Source organism: Mobula hypostoma, chromosome 6 (genome assembly GCF_963921235.1).
Source record: "Mobula hypostoma chromosome 6, sMobHyp1.1, whole genome shotgun sequence".
NCBI lineage: Eukaryota > Metazoa > Chordata > Chondrichthyes > Myliobatiformes > Myliobatidae > Mobula > Mobula hypostoma.
This window is the reverse complement of record NC_086102.1, coordinates 129,331,016-129,350,371: the sequence shown is the minus strand read 5'-3', so window position 1 is coordinate 129,350,371 and position 19,356 is coordinate 129,331,016. Positions and strand designations below refer to the sequence as shown.

At 40.8% G+C, this 19,356-nt stretch overlaps 1 protein-coding gene across 1 annotated transcript; it reads left to right on the top strand.

Annotated features, from left to right (window-relative positions):
- The first annotated feature begins 336 nt into the window (after nucleotides 1-336).
- On the top strand, nucleotides 337-16,177 carry LOC134348395 (UDP-glucuronosyltransferase 1A1-like). Its single transcript, XM_063051694.1, has 5 exons — nucleotides 337-1,308; nucleotides 1,827-1,958; nucleotides 5,219-5,306; nucleotides 10,330-10,549; nucleotides 11,357-16,177. The coding sequence occupies exons 1-5, from the start codon at nucleotides 457-459 to the stop codon at nucleotides 11,643-11,645; spliced, it is 1,581 nt and encodes a 526-aa protein (XP_062907764.1). The 5' UTR covers nucleotides 337-456; the 3' UTR covers nucleotides 11,646-16,177.
- Nucleotides 16,178-19,356: the final 3,179 nt, after the last annotated feature.

Sequence of the window (19,356 nt, the reverse complement as noted above, 5' to 3'; positions counted from 1 at the left end):
TTGACGAACTAATTGCATCCTAGTGACACCAGAGACTGTAGATACTGAAATCTGGAGCAACAAACAATTTACTGAAGGAATTCAGTGGGACAAATGGCATCTAGGGGAGGAGTTCAGGAAATCTGATAGAGGGGTTGGACCCGAAAATTTGACAATTCCTTTTCTGCTGGACCAGCTGACTCTCTGCAGTAGTTTTACTTTTGATAACCAACCCCTTTGTTTGAACTTCGCGTAACCTTCCACTTTTTGTACAAACACACCAAGAAATCCACTAGCTATATATATGTATATCTCTCTCTCTCACTCTCACTGATAGTTAAAAGCCGATGATGTAACTGAACCTTGAGATAAGAACGACCCTGTGACAGTTATACATGCGTAGTTTTGCTTGGTTGTGGCTTGCATCCAATTTGAGCTGAGTCTTTCCCAGTAACAGCTCTCGGAAAGCTGCGCAGAATGGCCATTGATTTTCGCAGTCTTCACATAGCGGGGTCCCTGCTCTTTATTATGGGCTTTCTCTGGAGAGGAGCTGAGGGCGGGAATCTTTTAGTGGTACCTTTGGATGGAAGTCACTGGTTAAACCTGAAGATTCTTATGGATGAGCTTGGGAAAAGAGGCCACAACGTGGTCGTGGTTGTGCCCGAAGTGAACGTGAAGATGGGCCCGTCTTCCCACTACACCACAAAGATTTACCCTGTTCCCTACGGCAGTGAAGAATTGAACAGCATTATACCAAAGATTGTACCCAACACATCGTTGTTCCAAAAAGCCGCCCGTGTTTTAAAACAGACGGCTGTACTTCGCGATTTATCCCTGACCAGTTGTGAGAGTTTGCTGTACAACACGGAGCTGATGCAGGAGCTGGCCGAGGGAAAATTCGACGCTCTGCTGACCGACCCCTTCTTCCCCTGCGGTGCGATCGTTGCCGAGTACCTTTCGCTCCCCGTCGTGAACTGGCTGCGAGGACTACCTTGCGGCTTGGATCATTTAGCCACGCAGTGTCCCAGACCGCTCTCGTACGTGCCCAGATTTTTCACCCAGAACACAGATCGAATGACCTTTCTCCAAAGGGTGAAAAACCTCCTGGTCGATCTCTTGGAGCCGTGGCTATGCCATTTTATATATTCATCGTTCGAAGATTTGGCCAGTAAGTTCCTCCAGAAAGATGTAACCCTGGTCCAGCTACTGGGCCGGTCTTCCATCTGGCTAATGCGATATGACTTTATCCTGGAGTACCCCAGACCCCTGATGCCGAACATGATCCTTGTTGGAGGCATCACCTGCACGGAGAGGGAGCCGTTGCCTCGGGTGAGAGAAGTACTGGTCAAATTGATGAAAAATTAGGCGAGGGGAGGGAGAGGTCCCCCTAATTTCTCCCGCCATTTATTGCAGTGGAAGCTGGGTAGGGGGAGGTATTTCAATTAATATTTAGGGGAACTAGACAGCAAACGAAATTAGAACCATGCTATATTGTGCTGAAATGGCCCATTTAATCTACCCCTTCCTTACCAAACTTTTTGCCCAATTATACAAATCCCCTTTATCCTCAATTGGACTATACCCTTCACTGACCTGCCTCATTAATGATCTGGCCAAATATCTCTTAAAAATGCAGTGATTGTATTTGATTCACATGCCACCTCTGACAGCCAGTTCCAGATATTTACTCTCTATCTTTAAGAAATATATTGAGGGCTTGTTTAAAACTGTATATCATAGCATTTTCCTTTGAGAGCATTGGTGATCACTTCATGCCTGAAGATGCTAAAGCATCTGCCAGATTCCTTGTCCCTGAAAAGTACAAATCTCTGTTTTAACTGTTGCAGGAGCTGGAAGAATTTGTAAATAGTTCTGGAGAGCATGGGGTTGTGATATTTACCCTTGGTTCAATGGTATCAAAAATTCCTCTTGAAATAGCCAATCGCATTGCAAGCGCATTTGGGCAAATCCCTCAGAAGGTGAGTCTTGGGAACACTAAATGAAAATATTGGTTTATAAAAGAGATAAGCATTCAGGTCAATTCTACTCTACAACCTCATAGACATCCTGTTAATTTACACTACTAATGTTGTTACTAATGTATGACTTATTATTAATTAGTATTATTACTAATGCTACTAATTTAAAGGAGTCAAGTCCCATGGAAAAGGGTGAGGCACTAGATCTGGACAGACTCTGGCCATGCAAGGTTGCCAAACTAATGAACTTACTGTTGTGAAAATATTCTCACAGCATCAACCCTGTCATGTACCTTAAGAGAGACGGCTGTTGCAATAAGATTCTTTCCATTCATCTACCAAGGGGATGTATAGCTATTCAATCCCTCCTCGTAGGGTGACCTTAAAAATCAGTCTAATTATTGCTGTATTCCCTCTAAAGCAAGCATATCTTATTTGTTTAGAGAAGGTAATCAGAACTGCACAATTCCCAAAGTGCAATCTGAAAGAACTTCTATATAATTGCAGTAAAAATTCTTTGTTTTTACATCAATTTCTTTGTCATAAATATAAGCGTCCCAGTGTTTCTAATTACTTGTACCTGCATGTTCTGTGACTTTTGTCTACTCATATCCAGTAATATCAATATTTTCCAATCTCTTAAATATTTTCCAATCTCTTACCTTTTAAAATTATGTCTTTCTATTTTTCTTTCCAAAGTATCTGCTCACATTTGTTATTATATTTCAGCTGCTATATTCTTGACTACTTCCCTAATTTGTCTTTCACCATTTGAATTTCCTCACTCAGCCTAGAAGCTGCACATTAGGATAAGTCCCAAAATCTGATCATGCCAACCCAGCAGTGATCTTTTTATTCCCATTGATTTTTCTGTTAACCAGTCCTTAAATTGTCTGTATACTGCACTCAAACCCTTTAATCATTCTTTTGAGTAATATGCATGATCCCCCAGGTTACAGAAATTCACCCTTACAAAATTCACAAATCACTGCCCAAGAGTTTGTGACAAGGAATAAAATTTTTTCGAGATAAAAATAAACATAATGTTACTTTTATTCAACTTGTGTTTCTTGATTCATGCACAGATGACACAAGTTCACATGATTGAAAATTGTGACCCAGATTGTTTTCCTGTTTTCTAGGTATGTAATGCACCCCCCCCCCCACACCCTGTAATGCAAGCCTTGTCTATACTCCTTATTGCCTTATTGAACATATTTGGATTTATTGAATGTAGTTACATTTACAACCATTGGTTCTCTATAATTGAACCTGCTAGTTATAATCTCCAGAAAAAAACTGCCAAATATAATTTCCAGTAGTAATCTCCAGTCATATTAAGGTTTTTTTTTAGTGAAAGAATGACATTATTAAATGCATGGACTTTTCCTGCTGTGCTTTTAGGCTATATGGTCTTTAGTCCCTTGCCTTCCTCCTCCACATTGACCTGATGATGAGAATGCTTGTTCGACCTGGTGCTAAAATATAGCTGCAGAATCAATATTGCCTTAAGCCAGTAAACATCAACAATGTATACTTCCCAGTCAATTAGCATCACTAGAAATTGGGGAAGGCTATGGCTGGCAAAGAAAGGAAATGACAGACAGATGATATGAAAAGAACTCTGCACGGGCATGTCATTGCAAAAGACTGAGGCTTCCTCATAGCAGCACAAATAGCCAATACTGCTTCTAGAACATCGCCCTAGGAGTTCTGGCAGATGCAGCATGGGGACCTTGAGCAAGGTAAGCCTTAGAGCAACTGCTCCAGAGTATAAGTGGATTCCCAGGAAGGTTCTAAATTGTACGCAAAACTGCTTTTCAAGAGCAGACACACAAATGGAGCTGTGTCATGCTATCAGGGGCTTGTAACATTGATTTGTGGCAGTTCAGACAACACTTTTTGCCATGCCCACTCGTGAAGGAATGGTATGCAATCTTTATTTGCAGTCTTTGCATTGCAAGTGACAATGGACAAATTTGAGACATTGGTGGGGGAAACACACGAAGAATATTCTCTTTCCTGAATAACATGGTAGAGTGAGGAGGAAGAGATGAGCATTGAGAGGGGAGAATGAGATGATGGCAGGGGGAGGAGAAGGACGAACAGGGAGAGAAAAAAAATGAGGAAGGAGGAATCATCAAGAAGGGAAAGTGGAGAATAGAAAGAGAAAGTTTGAATAAATACATAAATTGTGCAGAAGGGGCAAGAGGGGAGGTGAGCAGGGAGAGAAAATGAAAGGATGAGGATAGAGAGAAGGAATGCAGATGACCTAGAAAGAAGGGAGGAAGCAGAGGGTTGTGTAAAAGGAAGGGACATTGGAGAAATATGAGGGGTGATTGATAAGTTCGTGGCCTACGGTAGAAGGAGTCAATTTTAGAAAACCTAGCACATTTATTTTTCAACATAGTCCCCTCCTACATGTACACACTTAGTCCAGCGGTCGTGGAGCATACGGATCATTTCTTTGTAGAAGTCGGCATCTTGGACCTCCAGGAAATGGTCCACAGCAGGGGTGATTAATAAGTTTGTGGCCTAAGGTAGAAGGAGATGAGTTATACAGCTCTCGTTACCTGCACATGCAGTTCAACTCTTTGAGTGAAAATGCAGAAAGTTTGAAGTTAATAACTCATCTCCTTCTACCTTAGGCCACGAACTTATCAATCACCCCTTGTAATCCCAGGTTCTACTGGGTATGGAATGCAAGTCAATTCTAATACATTTCCTCTGAAAGCTGAGGTTTAATTTGCCATCCATGCTCAGGCCACGGAAAAGCTTAGAGTGGCATCAGGTCTTCATCTCTGTTCAGATTCAGGTCTAATTGGGGATCGCCCACATCATCTGTAGCTTCTTGAGACTGGCATTAGTTCACTTCAGTCCAGGTTAGTGTGGCCAACAGGAAACAGTCCTGGATCTGCACAATTTGCTTGCTTTCTCCTCTTTCTGGATCACATTGCTTTCTTCTGGTTCCTTGCTAATCTCTCTAATCAGCATTCTCCTCTCTTCATCACCTCGTTCCTCTCAACATCTCCTTTCTGATGACCCACTTAACACTTCTCTAGCACGTCCTGGAGCTTTCTTGCAACATGCAAGTTATTATGTAATTGGAAGTTGCTAATGTACTTAAAACTGGCTCTTTGTTTCTATTTTTTTTCTCCACTTACACACCAACATATCTGTTCATGTTCATTGCTCTGTTTTTGATGTTTTTCTCTTTTTTTCTTTTCCTTTGTTGGTAACTCAGCATTGCTTTGTTAAAGGTCCTGTGGAGATATACTGGAGAGGTGCCCACTACACTGTCACCAAATACAAAGCTAGTAAAATGGTTACCACAGAATGACTTACTTGGTAAGGTACTAATCCAATATTTATCTGAATTTAGCAAAGTATCTGTCTCATAGGAAGTACTTGGTTAAATCATTTTTGATTTGCAAATGGGAGCTTCAAGACGCCCCTGAACACTTTACATCCAATTAAATGTTACTGAAGAATATTCACTGTTGTAACGTGAACACCTAAACAAATAATTTTAGCAAGCTCCCATAAACAACAATATTCTCTTTTTCTGCTAGTTTCTTATGAGTTAGAAGGAAGCCATTTTGCCCATTGAGTGTATAGGAGCTTTTGGACTATTGCCATTCATTCCATTTCCCATTTATTTCACTTTAACCTACTCTTTTTCATACACCCATCAACCACACTGCTACTATCTCCTATCTTCAATAGGGGTAATTAAAAATTGCCAATTAATCTCGAGCGCTCTTTGGGGATGTGGCAGGAAACCAGAGTGCCTGGGAGAATACGGGGATTGCTCGCAATGTCACAGAGAGAACATGCAAACATCACACAAACAGGACTCGAGGTCAGGACTGAAGCCATGTCGCTGGCACTAACTGCTGCATTACGTTGCCCACCACGGTAAAACTGTAATCAGTAACACTGAACAAATAACTTGCTCATGGTGATTTCGGTCTGAAGCTAAACACGGGAGGAGTACTCAAGGCAACTCCCTCACTTCACATCAAAGGTGTGCCTCAGGATGTCTTGCTTGTTTAGTCACTACATTGAGTCAGCATTGGAGTTGTGGAAAGACATCGCGAGAAAACAGGTCCTTCAGCCCACTGAATCTGTGCTCACCACAAGCCATCCATTCACACTGTGTATGTGTGTGTGTGAGGGGGTGGAAACCAGGGCACCCCGTCACAGGAAGTGTCAGCATCCTCACACAGGCAGCTTCCTCACGGCTGGGGAAGGCAGGTGAAGCCAGGAGAGGGACGATGAATGTGGAGACAGTGACTGGGAGGTGCTAAATGTGCTGGAATCTCATAGATAAGGAAGATGATAATAAGAACCACTGGGGAGAGATGAAGGGTGTTGTGACTGTGAACAAAGTGAGATGCTGAAGCTGGTGGATTTGTCTTCATTCAGCAAAAACAAGCAGGCATCATACTGGAGACACTTTAAGAAGAAGAGTACCTGTACTCCTGACCCAATATTATATCACATTTTATACAGCAAAGAATGAAGGTAACAACAGGACAGTTACAAGGCATTTATATTGCTTACTTTGAGTTTCAGACACCCAGAGCTTCACACCCAAAATGAGTGTTAATCACCTCTTTTTTTGTAGCAGCATTCACGCAGACATCTCAGATGAATGGATGTTTCCCGGTTTGCGATCAACCTAAATCTGCAGCTCCAGGAAGACCATTGTTCTGGACTGCACTTTAAATTCAATCTACCATCCACATTCAGGACTGAAGGCTGGCTGCTGTTGAAATGAATATTTGCAATGTACCATCACTCCAGACAAAGGGCAGATGGAAGTTTCTGGTGAATAATGTATGGAGAAAGGAGGGAGGCAGTGGGCATGTGTTCCTGCAGTGAGTGCATGTGTCCGTCTTTATGCGTGGGCATATTGCCCACACAGCTCAGCCTCGTGTTCAGTTGTCTTCAACCCCTTAACAATAATCTCATCAGCAAGCAGCCCTTAACACTGTTCTGCTGCCATAGCTCAGGAACTTACGATGCTTTGGTGACACCTTGCCTCAGCTGAGGAAGGAATCTACAGTTCCCACGTTGGCCTCCTTAGCCACTCAGAATGCACAGAGGCAGAGTGCTAACAGTACATCTTCAATTCTGAGGGATTGCCTAAAATCTAGACGACATAGTTTAGCTTTACTTTGGAGAGACAGTGTCCAACTTGTTTAAAAAGGGTGTTGAGAGATGGAAATAGGGAGGAGCTGAGGGCAATACAAACGGACCTGAAAGCCAGGATCAGGGAGGCTAAAGACGGGTACAGGAGGAAGCTTGAGTGGAAACTCCAGCAGAACAACATGAGAGAGGTCTGGAGGGGGATGAGGACCATCACTGGGTTCCCGCAAACTAGCAACAGAGGAGCGGAGGGCAGTGTGGACGGGGCCAACGAACTTAACCTGTCTTTAACAGATTTGACAGTGTGGCCCCTGCCCATCCCCCACATGAGCCATCTGTTGTCGGCCCCCAACCAACACATATTCCACTCTCCACTCCTACCCCTCCTTACAGTCCCCCACCCTGCTCTCATGACTATACCCCTTCCCCACACGAAACCACCATGGGGCTTCACAGCTGTACAGGTGAGAAGACAGCTGAAACGTCTCAACCCAAGCAAGGCTGCAGGACCGGATGGTGTCAGTACCAGGGTGCTCAAAGCCTGTGCCCCTCAGCTATGTGGAGTACTTTGCCATGTATTCAACCTGAGCCTGAGGCTCCGGAGGGTTCCTGTACTGTGGAAGACGTCCTGCCTCGTCCCTGTGCCGAAGACACCGCGCCCCAGCGGCCTCAATGACTACAGACCGGTGGCATTGACTCCCACATCATGAAGACCCTGGAGAGACTTGTTCTGGAGCTGCTCCGGCCTATGGTCAGGCCACACTTAGATCCCCTCCAGTTCGCCTACCAGCCCCGACTAGCAGTTGAGGATGCCATCGTCTACCTGCTGAACCGTGTCTACGCCCACCTGGACAAGCCAGCGAGCACTGTGAGGGTCATGTTTTTTGACTTCTCCAGTGCGATCAACACCATCCACCCTGCTCTGCTGGGGGAGAAGCTGACAGCGATGCAGGTGGATGCTTCCCTGGTATCATGGATTCTTGATTACCTCACTGGCAGACCACAGTACGTGTGCTTGCAACACTGTGTGTCTGACAGAGTGATCAGCAGCACTGGGGCTCCACAGGGGACTGTCTTGTCTCCCCTTCTCTTCACCATTTACACCTCGGACTTCAACTACTGCACAGAGTCTTGTCATCTTCAGAAGTTTTCTGATGACTCTGTCATAGTTGGATGCATCAGCAAAGGAGATGAGGCTGAGTACAGAGCTATGGTAGGAAACTTTGTCACATGGTGTGAGCAGAATTATCTGCAGCTTAATGTGAAAAAGACTAAGGAGCTGGTGGTAGACCTGAGGAGAGCTAAGGTACCGGTGACCCCTGGTTCCATCCAGGGGGTCAGTGTGGACATGGTGGAGGATTACAAATACCTGGGGATATGAGTTGACAATAAACTGGACTGGTCAAAGAACACTGAGGCTGTCTACAAGAAGGGTCAGAGCCATCTCTATTTCCTGAGGAAACTGAGGTCCTTTAACATCTGCCGGACGATGCTGAGGATGTTTTACGAGTCTGTGGTGGCCAGTGCTATCATGTTTGCTGTTGTGTGCTGGGGCAGCAGGCTGAGGGTAGCAGACACCAACAGAATCAACAAACTCATTCGTTAGGCCAGTGATGTTGTGGGGATGGAACTGGACTCTCTGACGGTGGTGTCTGAAAAGAGGATGCTGTCTAAGTTGCATGCCATCTTGGACAATGTCTCCCATCCACTATATATGTACTGGGTGGGCACAGGAGTACATTCAGCCAGAGACTCATTCCACCGAGATGCAGCACTGAGCGTCATAGGAAGTCATTCCTGCCTGTGGCCATCAAACTTTACAACTCCTCCCTTGGAGGTCAGACATCCTGAGCCAATAGGCTGGTCCTGGACTTATTTCATAACTTACTGGCATAATTTACATATTACTATTTAACTATTTATGGTTCTATTGCTATTTATTATTTATGGAGCAGCTGTAACGAAAACCAATTTCCCCAGGGATTAATAAAGTATGACTATGACTTAAATGCTTCAGGTAGATTCCCCACTGCCTTGAATTATTGAGGCTACTGACTGAAAAAACAAAATTATTAGCAGAGTAATAGACACCAGATGAAGGGTCTCAACCCGAAACATTAACTGTCCATTTCCCTCCGTACATGCTGAGTTCCTCCAGCAAATTGTTTTTCCTCTGGATGACAGAATTGATGGGCTGTGTGACCAAGTTTGCGGGTGATATAAAGATAGATGAAGGGGAGGTAGTGTTGAGGAAACAGGGAGTCTCCAAAAGGACTTGGACATATTGGTATAATGGGCAAAGAAGTAGCAGGTGGAATACAGTGTATGGTCATGCACTTTGGTAGAAGGAATAAAGGCATAGACTATTTGCTAAGCAAATTCAGAAATCAGAAGTGTAAAAGAGACTTGGGAGCCTTAGTGCAGGATTCCCTAAAGATAACTTACAGTCTGAGTTGGGGGGAAGGAAGGCAAGTGCATTAATTTCTAGAGGACTAGAATATAAAAGCAAGGATGTAATGCTGAGATATTATAAGGCATCCCGCCGTTGGAGTGGTGTGAGCAGATTTAGGCCCCTTATCTAAGAAAGGAGGTGTTGGCATTGGATAGGGTTCAGAGAAGATTTACAAGAACGATGCCGGGAATGAAAGGTATGAGACGTATGAAGTGTATGAGAAGCGTTTGATGACTCAATGTACTCACTGAAGTTCAAAGAATGGGTGGGGGGGGGGCATCTCATTGCAAGCTATTGAATATTGAAATCCTCGATGAAGTGAACCTGGAGAGGATTTTTCCAAAAGTAGGAGAGTCTAGGACCAGAACGTACAGCCTCAGAATACGAGGATGTCTCTTTCAAATAGAAATACAGAGGAATTTCTTTAGCCAGATGGTGATGGACCTGTTGATTCATTGCCACAGACAGCTGTGGAGGTTGTTATTGGGTATGTTTAAAGTGGAGGTTGGTTCTTAATTAGTTACTGTGTCAATGGTCACAGGGAGAAGGCAGGAAAATAGAGTTGAGAGGGAAAATAAATCAGCCGTGGTTGAGTGACAGAGAAGACTTGATGGGCTGAATATCCGAATTCTGTTCCTATGTCTTACGTTTTTATGGGTTCCAGCATCTGCAGTCTTCTGTGCCCACTGAAAATTGTTAAGCAGCCAAGTTATAACATGTCACATTAATGTTTGACTCTGTTTGCTTCACTCTTCTGTGAACCAGGACATCCTAAAACACGAGCCTTCATCACCCACGGAGGGGCCAATAGTATCTATGAGGCCATCTGCAGTGGTGTGCCATCTGTTATGCTACCACTGTTTGGCGATCAGGGATATAATGTACAACGCATGGTCAATCATGGTGCTGGTATCCAGCTGGATATAGAAGAGATGAGCTCTCACGATCTAGTAAATGCTTTAAATACAATTATCAATGATACGAGGTGAGTGAAGTGAATGATTCCATTCTTAATTCTAGGAAAAGAGAATGATTTGCATTAACTTAGTAACTCATGACCTTGGGGTATACCAAATTTCTTGCAACTGATGGAGTATTTTTACAGGTTTTGTTGACATGTATGAAAAGAATGCCATGTTAGGTGTGCAGAAATATTAATGTGACATTGATCAGATAATTTTTCTTAGTTTTTCCTGGTGATATTTCCTGAAGAGTATTGACTCAAGTATTATGGAAAACTTACTCTTCAAATAATGTCATAGGTCCCTTTATCTTGTATAGAGGGGCACCTTGCCCTGTAGGTGATACCTTCCCCAGCTGGTTCCATTATCAAAGAACAAACTGATTCACTTTCAAATCAAAACTTCATTTGGAATCACACAGTTTGATAAAAGCTGCTTGAATTGACTGAAGACTGTTCAAGTATAGTGGAGTAAATCAGGTATCTTTATGTCACTCTATGCTAATTCTCAATTAATGTAAGAATCTCACTCTGTTCCTTGGCAGGTACAAGGTTACGATATGCAATAATGCTTTTTCTTAAGTAAATTGTTTCACAGTATCTCTGCATTGGGTAAAGAGTTATTTTTCCTTAGCTGGAAGGAAAAGGGCTGTAGTTACTCAATCTATTATGTTACCTGTAAGCTATGGTTGGTGAAACATTATTTTACAAGGTCCCTTGGTGGCCATGGTCCATTTTGAGATTAGCTCTTGTGCTTCAAGTAGGTTCCCTTCTATGTCAACATTATGCCCAGTACTTCAAACTAATATTGAATGGCCTTTTCTACTGCAGGTACAAAGAAACCATGACGACATTATCTGCATTGCACAGCGATCGGATATTTGAGCCGATCAACCTCTCAGTCCATTGGGTGGAATTTGTGATGAATCACGAAGGGGCAGAACTCTTACGTCCTGCAGCACACGACCTTAACTGGATCCAGTACCACTGTCTAGATGTCATTGGTGTGCTGCTTGTCTCTTTGGTGGCTTTCATATACTTAATATTTAAATGTTGCTCATTATGCTGCAAGAGGTACTTGTGTGGAGACAAGAAATCGAGGAAGGGAAAATCAGAGTGAGGTAGACAATAATCATTTTTTAAGTATTTGAAGATTTAGTTTGCCTTTATTGTTGGTTAACAGGTAACTCAGTCCATGAGAAAAAGAGTCTGCTTATTCCACCCAGTTCATTAATGATGGGTATTGATATGTTTGGATGTGGGGGTGGGGGGGGGGAAATAGAAGATGCATGGGGAAAGAAATTGCCAGGGTGGTGTTAGGAGTGGTGACTGAGGGAAGCTGTTTCAATGATCAAGATTCTCTTTGTTCTTTTTGGATTTTATAATTTCCGTTTGACCTCGCTACTATGGGAATGAGCTGGATGAATTAAAGGATACGGATTTTTTTTTTCGTGATTGTTAATTTTTGACATTATATATTTCATGAGTTGATGCATTAAAAGAATTTGGATTAACAGTAACAGGTTTACTGAAATTTGTCTAAGAATGAGCAAATCCTCATTTTAAAATATGTTGCATTTGACTTTCATAAGATTTTGTTCTGACTAGATTTCTTATCTGCACTTGGAAATGAATTATACCATACACCATGATTCTTTTAACTTGCATATGAGATGTATTTTCAAAGTTATTTTGATTATATATTTTAATGAATTTTGTGCATAAATCACAAATGAGTGTCTGTGGTACTGTGAAAATAAGGCAGTTCCATTGTGCTATGCTTATAAAAAAAAACGTAGGTAATAGGAATCCCTTATAAAGAAATGAAGGCCATAGTGTCAAAAGAGGATGAAAGAAACACGGAGTCAAGGCATCCCAAAACATACAACCTGTGGAAAGATCTGGTATATAGAAATATGGATATTTTAGATGTACAGTAAACAGAACTTTAATAGGAAGTATCAGAAAATGTGTCATTATTTCATGTTGATGTTTTTATGATCAGGTCAAAAGTTAAAAATGGTAGGTTAAATTACTTAAAAACAAATGGATTACCACCTGTTAGCTTACCAGTTGGAAGCTGCCAACCAGTCACAATTAAAAATACATCTGTAAGTTAGAATAACTTCCGAGGAACTTCACAAAAATGGAAAAAGGAAGGGCAATCATGATTGCACTGGGACAACTGAGGACAAGATGTTCAGCAGTAGGCAAGTTGATTCAGCATGGAAGTAGATCAACATGACTGACTCTTTGTCCATTTTAACATGGGTATATTTCCCATGAGTACAAAGGCTTTTCTCTAATTGCTCAATACAGGCAGTCATCTGCTGAGGAAAGTCAATCAGTGTGTACTACATGGACTGTTGGAAGAGGTATTGTCACATGTTCCAAGATATATTGTAAAGCTTATCTTGTATGCTGTTCATGCAGATCAAATCATTACATGATGTACAAGCTAGAATAAGGTAAACAATAACAATGCAAAATAAAGTGTAAAGGTTATTGAAAAAGTGCAGTGCCGGTAAGTGATGAAGTGCAACAGCCAAAAGGCCATCGCATTGTACAAGAGGTCCATTGAAGGTCACTAACAGTGGAATAGAAGCTGCCTGCTGGCGCCAATGATTCTGCTCTCAGTGTCATGTCAAGGCTCGGAATTTGGTGACCACCAAAGGACCGTTATCCAACCAATTTCTTTCTTTTTAAATCTTTTTATTAAATTAGTACACAAAAAGTAAACCATGTAGACACTAATACACTGTTGCAATATAAATTTGCAAGAGATATTAATACACAAAAAAAAGTTAGTACAAACAGTGCAGTTTAGATATAAAATAACAAGGTAATATAGTAGTATACTAATTTTCCATACATATCAGTAAAGAGAAGAAAAAAACCAAAAAAAAACCCACCGTGCAACTAATCTAAAAAGCAAAGCAAAGCAATGGGTTAACTAGGTAACAAGTAGACTTAAACAACTTAAAACAATCACGTTCTCAAACCCGACCTCCATTAAAAACAGTTTTAAAAAAAAGCAAGAGGGGAATGTAAATATGGACAAAGAGAAAAAAAAATTACATTAAATGAAAATGTTGAATGAAAGGTCTCCAAGTCTGTTCAAATTTAACTGAGGTATCATAAAGATTACTTCTAATTTTCTCCAAATTTAAACATAGTATCGTCTGAGAAAACCAAAAGAACGTAGTTGGGGCATTAATCTCCTTCCAATGTTGTAAAATACATCTTTTCCCTATTAAAGTAAGAAATGCAATCATTCTACGGGCTGAAGGGGAAAGATTACTGGAAATTTTAGGTAATTCAAAGATAGCAGTAATAGGATGGGGAGAAGTATCTATACTCAATACCTTTGAAATAATATTAAAAATGTCTTTCCAAAAAGTTTCCAAAGTAGGACAGGACCAAAACATATGAGTTAAGGAGGCTATCTCCCCATGACATCTGTATCCAACCAAGTTCTGATATGAAGTTACAGTAACAATTAGGAAGGGAACTGTCTTTACTCAGATTAAATGATCCAGCCCATTATTTATAACTGAAGGATTGTGCTGCAGGGTGTCCTCCACCTCCCTACCACCTCACAATCTCCTACAGTTAAATAGTTTGGTTTTATTCACTATTTGACGTTCTACACGAGGCAGTCATTTGTATGAAGCAAATGGAATAAAACCTTTATGCTTAGGGGAAACACACCTGTGACTATTGATAAGGAGTAGGTAACCTTATCCTTGCCTCTGCACCTGATTGTCCCAGTGCACTCTTTCTTCCTCTATCTTTAGTAAAGATTGTCTGAAATTCTGCTATCATCCAATTCACAACAATTACCATTCACCCCTTGCTTGCTGACGATCAATACACTTCCTTCAAGTAAAACCTCAATTTTAAAATCCTCACATTTGTTTCCAATTACACATACAACCTCTCTCCTCTCTAGTTTTGTCATCTCCTCCTCTAACTGGTGTAAATGCTTTTCCTTTTGGCCTGTAATCAAAAATTCTCTCCCTAACTCTCTCAACCTTTTTACCCCCTTTTTTTCTTAGACCTTTTTCTCCTCAAATCTGCTTCTTTAAACTCCACCTTTGTAACTAAGCATTGTTTTTATCCTTCCTGAAGTCGTTCTTAAATTTTGATTAAATGTTTTTTGAAGTGCCTTTGGAGACATTGCTTTATTAAGTTCTTGTATTCTAACTTGTAAGTAGTTAATCTTTCAGTGATCTGCAATAACATTTAACATTCTCATTCTTGTGTTCAAATGACCTTGGTCTTCCATCATCTTTATCCTTGTGATTTCAGTGCCCTATAGTCCTTAAGAGATACCGGTGATCATCTGCTTACAGCTGATAATTACTTTGCTTCACTCTTTAGCCATGCCCTCACTATCTTGGTGCTATGCTGTGGAATTTCCTCCCTGCACCCGTCTACCTCTCTCCTTTAAACCTATGATTTCTATTGAGCTATTGGCCTTGTCCAAACATTTCCTCATGTGGATTGCTGCAAAACAATGACACAGCTAGTACAGCCATTGCCTCACAGTATCAAAGACTCAGGTTCAATGCTGACCTCACATTGGTATGAAGTTTGCACATTTCCTCAGGTACCCCAAAGATGTGCAGGCTAGTAGATTAGTTGACCACTGTAAATTGTACCTAGCGTAGGAGTAAATCTGAAGGGAGTCCATGGGAAGATAGGGAGAATACAAATCGGTATTAATGTAGGATTAGTGTGAATTTAATTGGTGATGGCAGGTGTAGACTTAGTGCAATAGGCTGAGATGGGCTGGAAAGCCTGTTTCCATACTGTAACTTTAGTCTGAGTCACCTCTTGGGAAGTACAAACTTTGTAGTACTACATTGAAGCCACTGTCTTCCAGCAACTTGCTGTTACATCAGATTTTTCACACCTGCAGTTTTTTTTCTGTCCAATGATAATGCTCAGAACATCTTGCCATTATTTGTGCAATTAAATGACTTAAAACTTGCATTGTGGACAAACTAATATGGAGCTATACATGCCATTAATTACATTTGGCAGATGCTTGAATTCAATGTGAATTAGAACTCAACCAGATGATGGCCCTAGTCTTTTCATCAATGAGCTGATGAACTTTATTTTATAGGGAAGCATTCACCTTTCACGAATGAGTGCAGTGAAAAACTTCGACGTTAAAAAAAAACCTACTATGTGGAAGGAGACATGGTACCAGTGAATCAAAGTAACAGCTTAAACTGGAAAACTTTGCTGTACAAACCTGAGGGAGAAAAACTCCTGGTTGTGAGTGTGCCCATGAACCAATTTTCTTGCTATGAAATGAAGATCTTTCTAATGCCTTGCAGCAGAAAAGATGTTTGCAAAATGACGTGATGTTGTTGACATGTCTTTTTTCCAAAGAACTAGATTGATTTTGAACATGAATAGGCAGGGGATTGAGGAATATAGACCACATTCAGGCAAATGCAGAGTTTAAATTTGGCATCGTGGTCAAAACAGACATTGTGGGCCAAGGGGCTTAGTCATGTGTTGCACTGTTCCGCATTCTACATTAGAAACTTTCCACAGCTGTTGCAGAATACTGATGAATATTTGCTGTACAACACAAAATTGATGTCAGAGCTTGTGATTAAAAGTTGAAAACTGACTGACCCTGTATTTATTGCCCAGTTTTATTCCTACTACGAACTTGCTATGAGGAATTCCTTGTGTTTTGATTATTTAATTGCTGTGTCCAAATCTATTCTCATAGATTTAGGACAAGGACCTTTTTGCCAAAAGACAAAAAAGCATGTCAGCCTCTTTTAATTGTTGTGTGGCATTTCTGACATTCTCACCTTCAAATTTCTTCACAAAAAGACAATGCTGGGGGAGATGATGAGCTTAGCCATCTGATGTTTCTTCGTGATACTTTTGCAAGCTGGAAACGAGCAGCTGGGTAAATAGAAAATGTTTTCTCCCTGTTTTTCTATCAACAATTATAAATTATAATCTTTCCATTGAGCAATTAAACTTTCTATGTGAACAGAACTAGTATGGGAATATACCTGCCATTATATAATTTTTCAATGTACCTACCTGTCGGATTTGATAGGATTCTAAATAATCACATGAGGGAGAGTGGAAAGGATGACTGTGCTAAAAGGATTGAATAGATGAGGCTTCTGAGACACTTAACCCAGCTTGTTGAGGCTGATGTTTAAGTTGCATGCATCTAAGAGTAATAGATTACCAAAGTTCATTCAGTTGACTGAACAAGCTGAAACTTAGTACTTAATTGACATCAAGTGTAATTCTCTGCAAACCACATTTCTGTTTTACATTACCGAAAGTTTCCTTTGGAATTTTAAACTATTCCCTAAGAAGTATCGGCCACAAGAATTAGCACAGGAAAAATGTTCCTACGGTATCAAAATAAGATATGTTGATTTTACTGTATAGAAAACAACTGATCAGGGAAAAACTATAAACGGTAGAATGTGTAAGGGACCGATGAATTTACTGAGCATCCAGACTTTTCTCTAATCAGAGCAGATTTATGTGATAAATATATAACATGGACTTTGAATTCAGTCTATGAGCAATCAAATGAACTGCAAACCCCAGTTTCAGTGATAAATACTACAGCTATTTGCTATCTTAACTTAAAACAAAGAATGTTGGAAATAAGCACCAGGTCAGGTAGTATCTGACAAGAGGCATATAGAATAAAGGTTTCATTGGATGATATTTTATCATTCACGGGAGAATGTGGAAACTCCTTACAGGTAGAGGCGGAATTGAATCCGGGTTACTGGTGCTGTGATACTGTTATGCTAACCACTGCACTATTAAGCTATAATACTGCACAATCAAAATGCCTGTTTTGCATCGCACATAGTTTCCTAAAACCCAATTAAATTCTAATTGATCTTATTATAATCTAGAATCTTCATTGTTGGTGAGAGCTGCTTTCTCATTGTTCGGTTTAAATGCATCTTCCACATGGAGTATAGGAAGTGAGCAGATACGGGCATCCAGGAGCTTGGAGAATGGTGGACGCAACGGTGTTTCCCATAACTACTGCAACAGGAAGATTGAAAGGGAAGGTGGAGTAATGAAGAAGGAAATATGATGACATAAACTCAATCAGAAAGTGAAGTAGAGGGAAAGAAATATTGAGTATGAGAAAGAAAAAAAAAGACATGTTATTTTCTAATTCAACACAAAATAATATAAAAGAATGAGATCACCCATTTAATTATTCATTTTATATGAGATTTAATAGTCATTTAGCTCCATGCTGTTAATTCTTATCCTTTAACTGAACTTTATTTCTAAATGCAAATTCTATAAGAAACTCCTAAAGCTATCTGTGGAGCTTTATAAACAGATCGTGTTTTTCAATAACTCAAAAGGCATCTATTTTCAACTTGTATATGAATATGGAAAAACATTATTTCAGTGTCATAAGCCTGGATAATAATTTCTTCCTTCACTAGTTCTCAAGTGTCAGTGTGAACGGATGCTCACTTGGAATAATTCAAAGAGGACAAAGAAAGTAACTGAAAGGCATTCAAAACATGACGTCAAATTTCTGAATGGTCCTTGAACACTACCTTATTATTCCTCTTTCACACTATTTATCTATTAGTTTTTAGTGTCTTGCACTGTACTGCTGTGCAAAACAACAAACCTCACAACATACGTCAATAATAAATCTGATTCTGAAGCAAGACCAATGCCTTAATTGCCTGAGATTTCTAAGTATGACTTGGCTTATACAGTAGACACGCCACTGATTAGAGTTCAGCAATGATGCCATTTAATGGCCTCCCATAACTATTAAAAGGGAGGCTTTCTTTGACCACTTTTATTTGACTTGAATTTGAGCATTGGGAAATAACCAGCCGTTAGGGCAGAAATTCTTTAGATCTCAGTGTCTTAGAGCTCCTTTATCACAGGGCTCAACTTCAAAGTAAGGTCAGAAGTAGGAATGTTTGTTAATGATTGTGTATTGATCAGTGTCTTTCCAAATTACAAGGGCAATGTTCAGACTTGGGCTAGTAAGTGGCAAGTAACACTGCATTGCAAATGTGTGCCAAAGGTTGGGAGTTCTGTGGTGTGGATCATCTCCAGACTTGCTAAAATCTCTCCACCATATACATTCATGGTTACTTTATCAGTTACCTCCTGTCAATGAGTATATGTTCATGGTCTTCTGCTGCTGTTGCCCATCCACTTAAAGGTTTGACGTGTTATGCACTTAGCAATGCTCTTCTGCTTAACACTGTTCAGCATGTGGTTATTTGAGTTACTGTCACCTTCCTGTCAGCTTGAACCAGTCTGGCCATTCTTCACTGACTCTCTCATTAACAAAGCATTTTTACCCATAGAACTGCTCACTAGATGATTTTTGTTTTTTGCACCATCCTCAGTAAAATCTTGAGACCGTTGTGCATGAAACTCCCAGGAGATCAGAAGTTTCTGAGATACTCAAACCCAACCCGTTTGACACCAATAATCATTCTACAGTCAGTCACTTAGATCACAATTCTTCCACATTCTGATGTTTGGTCTGAACAATAACTGATCTTCTTGACCATGTCTGCATTACTTTATGCATTGAGTTGCTGCCACATAATTGGGTGATTTGTGAGTCTGCGGGGGTCATATACTATATCGGGTGCTCCGGTGTGGCCTCCTCTACATCAGGGAGATCTGACATCAGATTAGAGAACCGCTTCATTGAGCACTTTGTTCCAGCTGCCTCATAAAGCAGGTTCTCTGGTGTTCAATTCAATTTCCCAGTCCTGTTTTGATGCCTGTCGACGGCCTCCTCTGCT

What these genes read in the sequence shown, in the direction of transcription:
- LOC134348395 (XM_063051694.1), top strand. Translation starts at nt 457, where the DNA reads ATGGCCATTGATTTTCGCAGTCTTCACATAGCGGGGTCCCTGCTCTTT. An exon ending in TTGGGCAAATCCCTCAGAAG is followed by an intron (nt 1,959 to 5,218) that starts GTGAGTCTTGGG and finishes GCTTTGTTAAAG; the next exon opens with GTCCTGTGGAGATATACTGG. An exon ending in ACAATTATCAATGATACGAG is followed by an intron (nt 10,550 to 11,356) that starts GTGAGTGAAGTG and finishes TTTCTACTGCAG; the next exon opens with GTACAAAGAAACCATGACGA.